This window comes from Juglans microcarpa x Juglans regia, chromosome 3D (assembly GCF_004785595.1).
Source record: "Juglans microcarpa x Juglans regia isolate MS1-56 chromosome 3D, Jm3101_v1.0, whole genome shotgun sequence".
NCBI classification, from domain to species: domain Eukaryota; kingdom Viridiplantae; phylum Streptophyta; class Magnoliopsida; order Fagales; family Juglandaceae; genus Juglans; species Juglans microcarpa x Juglans regia.
Genome location: NC_054598.1, coordinates 18438295 through 18452799, shown reverse-complemented (window position 1 = coordinate 18452799; position 14505 = coordinate 18438295). Strand labels below are relative to the sequence as shown.

Genomic DNA, 14505 nt, shown 5'->3' with positions numbered 1-14505 from the left:
TGAAGGGGGAGCGGCACCCATGGCCAAAGAGGCAGGTCTGGCAGCCTCGTCCCAGCTCCAAGTTGCAGCAGGAGGAAATTTGGGTCTCAGCCCTTCTCCTCCTCCACTAAATCCTTCTTCTTCTTCTTCTTCATTTTCTTTTTTCTCATCTTCTTCTTCATTTTGATAGACGAATTGTGCCCTCACCCCTTCTTGGCTTGAGGCACGGAAGGGGCTAGACTCTACCTCCCTCTACCTGAGCCCCGAGGGTGGGCCCCCACCCAACCTGTCACCAACTCCAACTGAGCCTCTTCCCTCCGATTGAGGGTAAGTTCCAGGCTCTTTACAGAAGGGGGGAATCCACAACACCCCTGAATAGGATACTCCTTGTGGGTGGCCTCCCCCTGAGGCCACTCCTTTATGCCTGAATGATTTTGCTCGAGCAAGGCCATCTTTCGGCTTGGAGACTGGGCCTGGAAAATGACGATGCTTCCCGGTCGGTAGTTAAGGCGATATACATACAAGAACCCCTAAGCCGTCAGGTTTGGACATTCTTCAGGAGTTTTCATTCAGAAGATGATGCACTGGATATCAGGAGCCGCCACGCATTTAGGTGGATCTGAGACTAGGCTAGTTCGAGGTAATTTAGAACCTCATGAACCAGATGACAGAACGGAAGGCGAAGGCCATTGGTCAAAATTAGCTAGTAAGGAGCCACCCTCATCGTCGTGCTGTCAGGATTCACCATGTGCTCACCTCGGGGAATCTCCTGAAACACAGTAGGAGGAATCCTGTACTTGAAGTTGAATGCCCTAAGGTCATCGTCAGAGACAGAGGAAACCCAGGTTTCCCCTTGAAATACAGAGGGACGAGATCAACTTTCGATGTAATCACAGCAGTGGGAAGCGACTGGAAAGTGGTGATGGAGAAAAGTGAAAGAATGGGAACACGACTGCTGGAGAGAAAGAGAATGAGAAACGACAGAAACAAGACAGACGAAGGCAGGAGGAGATGGTGAAGGAGAAGGGGAGAGGCGCCCCTTCAACAATAGTTGGCCTCAGAAATTTGAAGCGACAGAAGCTGAACAAGCAGCAACATAATTAGAAGTATTATTAATTCCCACCACGCACACGTGATAGGAATTCGTGGGGTACTATAAGGGAGGGGCCCATCCTAGAAGGGCCTAGGCCCGAACAAGCCAAGCCATGGAACTCCAAGCCCAAATACGAAACCCTCCCATAAGCTAGGAGATTGGGCCAGAGGATCGCGTGCCGAGCCCGTGACCTAAAACCTACCCGGGAAGGCCTTTTAGCGTCGAGCTCCGATATACTAATGAGATGCCCAACTGCAAGCGGATGGATCAACGTGCCCTGTCATAGACTCATCGGACTCAAGGCACACTGCATTCAATGCATGTGTCAGGAGGCCCAGGACGCAACGGTGCACCCCACGTACTAAGGACAGCTTGCCCACAACCTGGCAGCCAACCCTGGCAGAAAGCAGCAGAACAAACCTAGCACGGCTGACATGCCACAATCTCCTTCGACAACCAGAGCCTCGAAATTACACACTGTGGCAACAGGAAATGAGTGGTAGCAGGTCTGACACCTGACACGCCACAATCTCCCTTAGCAACGGAACCTGGATTAGGTATAAATAACGGTCATCCCTTCTACGAGAGGTCACTCTCTAAACTTTTGATTGTTCTTACTATTCTTCAGAGTTGTTCTTATCACTAGAGGATCGTTCACTGACTTTGACATCAGAGTGACCCCGAATGTCACCGGAGCCCTTTCTTCTTTGTTGCAAGTGGCAAGAGCTTGGTTGTCACGAAAGTGCTCGAGCTGCAAATGTAACGCCCGTCCTTGTGATGAGACTTTTTATAAAATATTTTTATAAAGGACGATGGGAATTACCGTTCGATTTAAAACTTTTTACTTGCATACCCAGGGTGCAAGACTTTACGTTTATAAGATAAAATGTGCTTTGAGAATAAAAGAGGTTTACAGCAGAAAACATTATTCTTACAATAAAAGGGTCTCTCATACAATTAAAACTCATGCCTAGACTTCCGTACTCTTCCCCATGGGCTGTGTCCATCCTGATCATTCAGTTCCTGTGAGGGTGAAGGACATGCATAAAAACTAAAATGAGTCGATGACTCGTAAGCATTACTTCATACAGTTAAAATATAACAACATAGGTTTTCATTCATGCATTCATCATTCATACATACTATACGTACATATATGCGTGCATACGTGCGTTCATTTGAAAACATCATTGGACGAGTTTTCTTTTGAAAAGAGACTTTATTTTCATAAAACGTGTCCCCCGTCAGTGCCTTCATGTCTTAAAAGTTGGTGCGTTCGTGCGTACATGCGTTCATACATTCTTTCTTATCACTTTCGTAGGACAGTACACACTGTTACACCCCGTGTGTTGGGGTTAGCGGTCTTCCTTTGGACCCTGACTCTGCCCGTTGCCACGGGTTGGGAATCTCTTTTCAGTCAGGGGGCAGCATTGGGTGCACTACTAGTACTACTTTCCCGGTATTGCAATCTACCCATTCATTGGTACCCTTTCCATTCATTCATATGACCGTTACGTATCTTCATATATTTCATGCTTTCCTGTCTTTTTTTTACTTTCCATTCATTCATTCATGTCAGCTCTAAAGAGTTGGAGCTTTCATTCTTTTCTTTTCTTTCATTTAAGAGTCATTTCATGAGAAAACATTCATTTTTCATGAGAAGACATCATTTCATGAGAAAAACATCGTTTGGGGCGTAAGCCCAAAAATCGTCTTTCTTTTTTCAGTTCATTTTAGCTCTATCCTTCATTTAACAGTTCGTTCATAGAAAGCGTCATTTAAAAACATGGGCTTAACGTCAACTTTCATGGCATCCATAAGCGTCACCTTGAACGTCATCTTTCACGGCATCCCAAAGCATCACCTCATGGCACACATGAAAGCATCGGCTTGTAGGATCCATAAAAGCGTCTGTTTTCATGTCTTTTGTATATTTTTATCCATTCATGGATTTTCTTAGAAAATACATACAATAGATACAGCGTATAGTCTTCCATTCACATGCATACAACTACTACTTTTGTTGCGTACAAAGGGGCTGCAAGGAGGGTCGTACATACATATACCTTTGAACAATTAGCATTTTCTTTCATAAAACGTCTTTCGTGTCTTTTCGTAAATCATCATGATGAAAAGCGTTTCGTTTTCGTTTCTTTATATTTTAGAAGACTCTAGAAGAGTATGAACGTAACACTTACCTGGACTCCATGCTACTTGCATATCATGCAGTCCATTCATGTGCGTGTCAGATGGCAACCTACATCCATACACATAATCTTAACGTCATTTTCTATCTAATGCATAAGCAACTTAAACTAGAAATAGAGCTACACATCACTTAGAACACTCTCCTTCTATCCTATGCACTAACGTGCCCTTTACTATGCTAAACCCTTCGAGGACCACTAAGACATTTGTCTTCCTTTTCCTGTTAACCACATTTCGACACATGATTCCGCCGATGAAATCACTCATCCCAATTTTAACAATACACCCGTCACTACCTTCATGCACCTTAACCCACACTAAATCCTCATTCTCATCCATACAAGCCACACAGTTCTAAGCCAACTCTCAGGCTTAAGTACCATGTAACTGTGCTAAGGACAGATTACCCATTACATGTGGTGAATCCGTCCGGCACATGTGTCTAACCAGATTACACATGTACCTTACCCTTTTATCACCTGAGACCAACATATAACATGTTGATCACCTACTCGTAGGGACAAGGACCATACTCCGATACCAACCTTTTCTTAACTCGGCTAGCATTACTTTTCATGCTACCTGTCCCTTTTGACAGTTCATCCCAACACTTAACACGACGAGACTACACCCAAGCTACACCGTAACCTTGTCACATCACCTGACATCCCACTATGCCATTTCTACGCCAACTCCTAACTCATCACAAGTATGGTTCCTCACGTACTCCTATCACATCGTGACATCTCGTCACGTTCCTGCTACATCATTTCTACACTAACTCCTCACCCATCTTAAGCACGACTACCAGTGGTCGTGTCCCTTTGTGACATTCCTCAGTCATGCTTCCGCTACACACTCTTACACTTGTTCTACTACTTGACACATACTCCTAGCCATAAGTCCATCACAGTGACACTTGTCACCTCAGACTATAGGCTACACCATAATATTTCGAGGCACTGTTCCACAGTTCCTGACACTACTCATCACTTCTACACCCATCAATCACACAACCATCCTTATTTTTGCGACACGCCACATGGAGTGTCACTGTCTCATGGAGTACACTCCACGTATACTCCATTTTCACATGCTACGACCCATCACCATTAAGGCATACACGCCACATGGTGCATCGCTCCACTACATGGAGTACACTTCTCGTGTACTCCCTTCACACACGTTACGTCACATCACCACTACGGCATACTCACCGTATGGTGCATCACTTCACTATATGAAGTATACTCCACGTGCACTCCCTTCATACACACTATGCCACATCACCATTATGGCATACCCGCCATACGGTGCATCACTTCATCACATGGAGTACACTCCACGTGTACTCCCTTCACACACACTATGGCATACCCGTCATACGGTGCATCACTCCACTACATGGAGTACACTTCACATGTACTCCTTTCACACACTCTACACCACATCACCACTATGGCATACCTGCCATATGGTGCATCACTCCATCACATGGAATACACTCCACGTGTACTTCCTTCACACACGCCATGCCACATAGAGTACACTTCATGTGTACTTTTCCCATTCCACAATACGCCAGGAGGGTATATTTTACATATACTCTCCTTATCCTACACTACGCCACACACAAAGTACACTCAGTGTATACTGTTCCCATTTCACATGCGACGTCACTAACACAGCACATACTCCACAACCACACTACACAGCACAGTCTACAACACTTCACAGCACACTTCCCAACTATGCCCAACACTTCACAGTGCACTACACAGATATGCCCAACACTTCACTACACAGAATGTCCAACACTTCACTACACAACACATCACAATACAGCGAACTCCACAATACTGACAGCACAGTCCACAACCTAATCAACTAATCAACAGCTAACATAATTAACAAGAGATAGAGGGTTATACCATCTACGGGATAACCCGTATGTGGCGGCTAACCCACGTACGATAATTGTTTGGGCGTTTGGATAGCTATGTGTGGTCTTGGAAGGGCTCGTGGTGTCCTTGTGGTGGCGGTGAGGGGTGGTACACAGCCTATCTAGCCGTGTACAGTGGCTATCTTGGCCATTGGAGGTGGCTAGAGGTACGGGTCTAAGCGTAGGAGGGTCGGGTCATGGCCCTGGAGTTGTGGTGTCTTGGTGGTGCCAAGGTGGCACTCGTCGGAGGCACGGTGACTCGTGGAGGAGCTAAGGCCGTGGGTCTCCAATAGGGTAAATCGGAGGGGGGCTTGGCTAGTCATGGCTGGCCGTGGAGGAGCTGAAGGAGGTGCGGTGGAACTCGTGGTGGCACTAGGGTGGTGCCACGGTGGCCTACGGCGGCAGATCGAGCTTGGGAAGGAGGGAGAGTCCGTAAGAGAGTGAGAGAGAGTGTGCATGCATGGGTGGCAGATCGAGGCCATGGGTGGTTGGATAGGTCGGTGGTGGTTGGAGGAGGTTGGAGATGGTGGTCACACGCCGTGGGTGGCGGCGTACAGTGGTGGAGGGAAGAGAACCCGTGCGTTGGAGAGGGGAAAAGCCCGTGCGGTGAAGGGAGGCTATGGGCCTTGAGTCACGTGGAGGAGGAAGGGGGAGACCAGGAGGAGCTCGTGGTGGTGTCCGGTGGCCAAGGTGGTCACGCACGATGGCGCTAGGGACGTGCACAGTGAACCCATGCATGGAGGAGGCCACGTACGTGCATGGGAGGAAGGTGGCTGTGAGGTGGAGGCTAAGCTTACTAGAGGATGATGGCCGGTGGGAGGGGAAGCTACCTTGTAGGTGGTAGAACCGTTGGACGAAGCACAACGGCGTAGCAACGTGAAGCCCATTTGGGTTGTGCACTACCGAGAGAGAGGAAGAGAGAGCGTGATGGAGAAGGGCCGACATGGGAGAGCTCACCGGAGGGAGGAGGTTCCGATGGTGGCAGAGGTGAGGCTCACGGCGCACGGTGGGGCCAGGTTGGGCAGTGGAGGAATTCGGGCATGGGGGAGTGTCGTGCAGTGCGAGCAGAAGGGGAGAGAGAGAGAGAGAGGAGAGAAAAGTGAGGGAGAAGGAAGAGGGGTCTGGGTATTTAACCCAGTCCCTTCGTCTTGGGATCCTCAAAACGATCTAACGGTGAAGGATTAAAACACTGATTTGAAAATGCGTAAATATTAACTTAATTAAAAGCACCTAGAGGAATTAAGGTAGAATATTATTTAAACTAACTTTAGTTTATAAAATAATATTCCTTCATTATTAATAAATGTGAAGTCTTATTTAATATATTTAAAAGGATAAGACGATTTAATTAATTAAAGCGTTCAATGTAATTTAAATCTCATAATATTTTAAATAACTGAAATCATTTTAATAATGATTTTAAAATGATTTCCGACAATTATAATATTTTTGGAGCTCTTCAAAAATATTACAATTGTTATATTTAAAATCAAACTTAGTTCAATAACACTAGAAATACTCATAAATATTTTCAGTACATTTAAAACACTGAGCATGCCTTAGAAGTCACATAATATCTTTTAAAACACGCCATTGGGATTTGGCATGCATGACGAAGCTTGCAGTCGTTAGGGAGAAAGACAGACTGTTGCATAATCTCATCCTTGGAATTTGCTTACGTTAGAAAGAAAAAGCGTACATAAGAAGGAAGAAGCAAGCCAGGATATTACAGTGAAACACGACATGCATCAACCTTGATCAAAAAATATTTTATATTGAACCCGTTGTAATTGTGAATGATTAATATAGTTCTCTTTATATTATATATGAGATTATATTAATCAGGTCAAAATAAATAAACAGGTCAACTCATCCTATTTATATAATAAAACTTGTTCAACGAGTTGAAACGAATTAAAAGGGTCGTGTTCAAATTAATTCAAAAAAGGTTTTAATTATTAAAAGGGTTATATGGATCGTATAATGTCAAACCATTATTTATATGAGTCGTTACGATTTTAGAGTCTCGCACGTTATATAGCTTAAGTCGAAGGATCCCTACCGTAAACTATATATTATATATAGCTTATTGACATCGACGTGCACATTGGGAAGAAGTAAGGAATTGTACATGAGAAGATTGAAAAAGACAGATGTTGCTAATTATGATTAGAGCACTGACCAAATAATGCTTAATATGCCTGGAATGTTAATTACATAAGTACGTCTGGAAAGTCCTTCATCTACAGTACTTGTTTTGCTTTGCAAATGATAACACATGAGAAATGGAACGTCTCATATTACACGTCCCGGCCTATCTCTTATTTACTCGATACAAAAACAATCAATTTAATTATGGCATTTTTTTACCAAAAGAAATGAGAAAATGAATAGATTTGCTGACAACTTAGTTGACAACACTGCAAAGTTTTCGTATCTGTCCTTGAGAACCCGTGATGGGCTCGATATCTCCCATTCTGACCATAGCAGCAGCAAAATCATTTTTGAAAGTTGAAGGGCTCTTGCTATACTCTGTAACAATGCTGTCTGTGGATCCTCCACTAAATAGTATTTGATCAGATTGGAGAAGACCCTTCTTCTGAATGAGATTCTTAAAGTAATTATTATCAAAAGAATTGGGTGTCACCAAATCAAGCGGCGCTATCTTCTCGTCGTCGCTACCTATAGCAAGTGAACACTTGCGCTTTCTAGTGCTAGCAAACCCAGCATCGATATCACTTGCATTGTTGTGAATCCTACCGCGGAAGGTCACACATCTTGCTTGTCCTATTGTATGCGATCCTGCAATATTTCATAGAAAACGTACGCTGGTATTTAGTCATCTTGCCCTTGCATGCATATTGTTGTGATAATTAAAATTTCCATCCTTTTACTATACATATATATAGATTAATATATAGTAGTTAATTAGGCTCAAACCTGAAAGGGCGACCATATCTCTTTCACTCAAACCTTTCTCACGAAACAAGGAAGTCAACCTGCCAAGGCCATCAATAAACTTCGGAAGGTTAGCGTCGGTTAGGCTGAGGCTTGCTGTGGTAGAGTCTCTTCTTCCAAGCTTCACCGTCCATGATGGTCCACCGACCTGATTTTGTTGTAGAAAAGATCAAGTTATTTACTAATACGTCATGAATGCTTTGGAGAAAATTAATACTAGTTGAGAAAGGTACTAGCTAGTGACTCACAGCAACAGATGCATCCCGAGCTACAACTGCTAGAATATCTGCACATGATACAACTCCAGGACAAACGTTCTCCACTTTAGACTTGATGTCATCAATGACTTCGTATCCTCTCACTGAACCAGCATTATTTGGAGCTGTTTTTTCACCTAATATTGAGGGAGTATCATCAAGCAAAATTGATGCATCGCAACCCTACATGAATAAGATGATTCATAATAATTATGTTATCTATTACTCGTGCCTCATGGAACATAGTATGGAAAACTTAATTCAAGTGTCTTGCAAGTTTTACATACCTGAACAAAACAATCATGGAAATGAAGCCGAATGAGCGATGCCGCCATTCTACGCTCACGAGAAACGGCACTTCTAGTGGCTGTTCGGATCGTGCTAAGTGCTTTTGGACATGTGTTGTCATAAAATTTCCCGGATAGCTGTGCTTCGCATGTCATGCTTGAGATAAACAAGAATAGAGCAAGAATCAAGCATGCCCAGGTAACAGTAGAAGCCATGTTCGATGATCTATTTCTTCACAGATAAAAATCGAATTAGTCTTGTTTCTGATAGTGCTGGCGAGTATACAGCTCAATTATAGAAACTGAATGGAGATGAGTACCGAGAGGAGATCAACCTGTTGGAGCTAAATATTTCAAGGTGGGATGTGAAGCACAAGGCTGATCCTATTGTATATATACTGCTAATAATTAAAGCAAATCATCACGAGCCGCCTTGTTACAGTCTCATCTGACGTCTATATTAATATATGGACCAAGCAATTCAAAGCTGGAGGCTCCATGCATGAAATGGTCAGCTAGCGTACAATTTATTAATGTCCCATACGTACGAGGTACGTACGTTTTATTAGAAATAATCAAATCTTGGTGCATTGACTGCAGGATAAATATTAAATGGTCTGATATTTCAGCACCGGGTAAGGTTTCGATCCCACCCTCATAAATACCGTAACGCCGAATTGGCCTCCATATCTCATTCAAGTTTTGGTCAGAATCGTTTCACTTGTCTACCCATTTTTAGAGAATGCAATGCGGTTGTTGACTTTCTGGTTAAATTTGGTGTTAATATTATTTATTATTCTGCGTTGGATCTTCCACGGACGGCTAGAGGCTTCCTCGGACTTGATAAGGGCAGTTTGCTATACTTGAGAAGAAAATAAGTTAAAAAGTTATTTACACGTCTTTTTTGAGTTTTTCTTTTATTAGGTTTGTCTTTGTAATTTTTTTTGTTCCTTTGATTAATTTGAGTGACTTTTGCATACTTAGGTTTTGATGTTTTTGTAACTTCCAAATATCAGGTTGTAACCATGATATTCCTCCGTCATAAGTGAAAATTTATCAATAAAATTAGAATATTATCATCTTTTCTAAAAAATATATATATATATTTTTATTAGTCAAAGGTTTTTATTGCCTTTTTTTTTTTACCGAAACAATATATATATATATGTGTGGAACTTATAAAATATATCTATACATATATATAAAAAAAAAAAAAAAAAAATCTATATATATATATATATATTTATATGCGTGTGTGGAAGTCACCGCCAAAAAACTCTCTAATACGACAACTCATTTCTTGTTGGCTTCCATTATTATTATTATTATTATAATAAAAGCTATATTGTTGTATGATCCAGTCTATTCGTCATTTACTATGTGCAAGCCGCTAATTCTAGTTGAACGCGTTTATTAAAAAAAAAAAAAAAAAAAAGAATTGATCGAAGATTGAGAAAACCATTACTCATGATTCATGACTTTTGCAAGTAGTTGATAGCATTTTTGTACTTTCTGTAAGGTTTCTTATTATCTTTATATATGAATTAAAATTTATTATAAATTTATAGTACTCTAAACATCAATTATTAGCTTAACCGTTGTGCGTGGTGGAAGGGATATTTATCATTTTTGTACTCAATCACTCCAAGAAAATAATCTCTATAAATAGCCTATAAGAAGTAATAAAAACTCATCTTGATTCACTTTTTCTTTACATACATTTATTCTTATATTGCTATAGTACTGATTTTGGCATCGAAGACTCTACAGGAAAACCAGTACCATTCCTTCATTTGTTGCAGGTCATTCGTATGGTTGGTGATGTGAAACACATTCTTAACACGTGGATTATTTGTTATACCTATTCATTCTACGAGGGTACGTATTGTTTATCTATGCATTGAGAGCAAGAAATGGTGGAAAATCCCGATTCAAACTATCTCATTTCAACCACAACATGTACGTGGAAGTAAAATGGTCGAGAAATTATATCCATGACTTGAAGAACCCATCTCTAACTATTGTGCACTCAAAAATAGCTGTCGGCAATGGTGATTTTTGAGAGAGGAACAAATTTCTCTTTGACCCTATTAATCAAATAATAGAATTGAATCGGGCGATTCTATTATGCATGTTTTTTGACCCATTCATTCCATTATGAGCTCAAGATTAATATAAAGTTTATGCTAGCTAGTCCACAATAAATACAACGTCAAGAAATAGATGGAGATGCTGATCATCCATTTTGTCATCTTCTATCTCAATTTGAATACAGTATAATTAATATATATATATATATATATAATATTTAAATATATATGTATGGCGAACTTTCCAGGTCAGGCAGACATCTAGCTAGGAAACTCAAGTACTTGTTATAAATTATTATCTTTTTAAGAGCTTATTTAAATTTTAACACAATTGCAAAGTCAACTCTTTAGGCTGGCTAGCAGAACCAAATACACTAGAACGTGATCCAGAGCCCCAATTAACCCAAGGATCTTTGCTATAGATGTGAAAGATTGGGGCACATTGACATCTCTTGCCATTTTGATTTATCTGAATCTTCAATGGAATATTAGTATTTCGAATCGAAAATGAAGTTGGATTAAGTTCCCCAGAAAAAAAAACCATCACTTGCAACGCCAAACTTCTCCAGCCCCAGCCAGCCAGGGCCCAAACTGGAGGAGAAGAATTCTTAACCTGCAAGAGAAAGCAACTACATGCCTGTTAAGGATTACTCTCATGACGGTCAGCTGCAAGCATGGGCGCTTAGACCCATTCGTTTCTAAAATTAGATAGGATGTGGTCAGAACCCTATCGTATGTGACCAAACCGACACATTTTAATTAATTCTTTTACTTTTATAATGTGACAAAGTCAAAATCACAAGTCCCAACTAATTAAGTTGTCTTCATTATTTTTTAAATTAATGCTACATACTATGGTTCATATATACTTCAAATAATATATAATATAGAATTTGTGGTCCCAGTGGTGCCAAATAGTTGGGAATATATATTAAATATAGGCCCTGAAATAACCACAATTCCTAAGATTGATTATCTGAATTAATAATTCATAATCCTAATTAAGATAGTTGTGTGTTTACATGTCAAACCATGTGTTTGGTTTGATGCATATTAATTATTGGTGTGTAGAGTGATCAGTATAGTGGGAATTCTTTAAATTCTTCATTTCATGACTTATTGTTGGGTGATCTACTAGGTTGTGTTTAGATAATGAGCTGAGATGAGTTAAGTTTTTTATGAATAGTAGTGAGTTGAGATGATGGAGTGAGTTTTGCGGAGGCCATCTAAGATGACTTTAGATATGTTTTGATGTTAAGATGAGTTTATATGTATTTATGAAAAGTTGAAAAAGGTTGTGGGTCCATTGTATAAAAAGGTGTTAAGTTGAAAAAGGTTGTGAGTCACACGTGTAAAAATATATTGAGTTGAGTGATGTTTAGTGATTTAAGAACTGTGTGTTTGAATGTTAGGCTAGACTTAAATTTGAACTTAATTCAGATGAGCTCAGTTGCTTCCATGTTCCAAACATAGCCTAAGTTTAATTTAGGGAATTTGGGCAGTAACCCATGTACTTTGTCGTTCAAACAATTCACCCTACGTGAAATAATTTTTAGAAATAAATAGTACTTGTGTTATGACAAACTTGAAATTTGATCCGTCCACTACAAATTCCATCCATCTCATTTAACAAAATACACTTGGCAACATCTAAGACTACCATGTGAAAATTATCCTCCACTCATTTATATGCATGAATGGTGTTAAATGAGTTAAAAAAAAAGTTAAATGGATCGTGTTTAGATTATCCTAATAAAAGTTAATTATTAAATAGGTTATGAGGATCATGCAGCATCACTACTCGTTATTTATATGGTTCGCGTAAAAAGTTTTTGATCTGACTCGTTATTTTTAACAGATTATGTTTAGATTGACTTATATAGTTTAATACTCACGGATACAAATTGCAAATTCTAATTAATAATTAAAACATACAGAATAATCCCATTTCAAAATTTTGACTTCTAGTTTCTCCGTTATTTAATAACCAAAATATAGTTATTTATTTTAAAATCACGACTTACCAACTCATATGGATGATGCTCCATGGGTCAGGAAGCTTTAAAAAAAAAATCCAGTTTCTAACTGCCGCAAGGATCACAAGTCAATTTTGTGCAAGAATTTTCATTGTCTTTGTTCCAACAGTTAATTTCCTGACAATTCTGCACTTCTTAAGTGATCCCCACCAAATAGTCAGTACTACTAAATACAGCCATTAGCATCTAGGCCAATAGAGAAAAGCTCTGTTGCTAAGGATAAATCGCTCCATTTATGAGTAGTGTGTGTACTCTTATTTGATTTATTTATTTTATTATTATTACTATTATTTTGTCTTTTTCATTAATATTTTTTATTATTATTTAATTTTTCTCCCTCTCTTCTCTCCCCCACCAAACGGTTTCTTCGACAGTTTTCCTTCCCCGTTACCCACAAGTATAAGCTGCCGTGATACACAACTTGCACCACTCGAACCACCAAGCTAAAACACTGCCTAGCCCTTGCCAACCTCGAGCAACCACCGAAAGAGAGACACTCAACTACAGTGAACCACTCAACCACCAAGCATGAAGCTCTCTTGGGTTCCGTCGATGTTGACCCTAGCCCTGCAGTCGTAACCAACCCTGCCCCATGATAGCCCAACACGAATCAACCACCGATGCTCTACCTTGCACCACCAACCCACACAGCAACATCATGACCCAACTAAAGCAAAGCCTCTAATTTTATACAACAATACAAAGCAAGTAAAGTGCTCTTAGCCCCGATACTTCCCACACGATCATCCACCACCCTTATGCACCTTCATCGGCAAATACAAGATGTCGAAAAGCAAGACTCATGCAGCCCCCACCAATCGGTTGTCGTGCTCCTCTCCTCCACAGATCGAAGTACAACACGAAGTGGATAGCAGCTACTTCTCTTGACACCACGCCAACCCCACGGCAACCACCATTTGAGGATAATGCCGCTCCAATCGCTCCGCCCACCTTATCGACTGTCGCGACTCCCCCCTCTCTCGGTGAGTTTGGACACCCCTCTGTCTCACAGTTTTGGTCCGTTAGTTTTCATAATCTCAGATTCCTTCTGTTTCCATGCTTTTCCCAAAAGCCCATGCATGTTTATGAGTGTTTTCCAAAACGCTCTTGTAATTAGGATGGTTCCATATTGGACATGATTTTACAAAGGGCTTCAAGATGATTACAGGAAAAAAAATTGTATGTTATGTTATGTGAGTTTCAGCTCACTTTATATTAGTCCAAAAGTTTGTTTGGCATGAAATAGTTAAGGTTTTTAAATTGCAGTTGGTATTAAGGTCTGAAGAATTTAGAGTTTGTCTTCGTCGGAAAAATTGAGTGAAAATCTATGCATTCGAGATTTGATGATATTTTAGGGTTTTGAAAAAATTAGATTTTGTTTAGGAAAATAGGTTACTTAGCGTTTCAAGTTCAAGTATTGAAAAATGTGTTAATTTCGGATATTTGTGAAAATTACGTGATTATTTTTATAAGTGACGATTGATTTTTGTTCAATAATGTGTGAAGAATTTCTAAAAAGCTAAAAGTCCAGATAAGCGAGCTTCTTATGCTAGGCTTTACACAAATTATTGGGACTCAGGTTGACTTTCTGAAAATTTTGCATGTTTTGTTATGAAATGAGAATTTGGGAAAAACAACATCGGTCGTTTATTTGC

At 40.3% G+C, this 14505-nt stretch overlaps 1 protein-coding gene across 1 annotated transcript; it reads right to left on the bottom strand.

The window, feature by feature from the left end:
• Positions 1-7362: 7362 nt before the first annotated feature.
• On the bottom strand, positions 7363-9089 carry LOC121255883 (lignin-forming anionic peroxidase-like). Its single transcript, XM_041156431.1, has 4 exons — positions 8725-9089; positions 8429-8620; positions 8163-8328; positions 7363-8024 (listed from the first exon to the last, which is right to left on the bottom strand). Exons 1-4 carry the CDS (start codon positions 8938-8940, stop codon positions 7630-7632), a joined length of 969 nt encoding a protein of 322 aa, XP_041012365.1. The 5' UTR covers positions 8941-9089; the 3' UTR covers positions 7363-7629.
• Positions 9090-14505: the final 5416 nt, after the last annotated feature.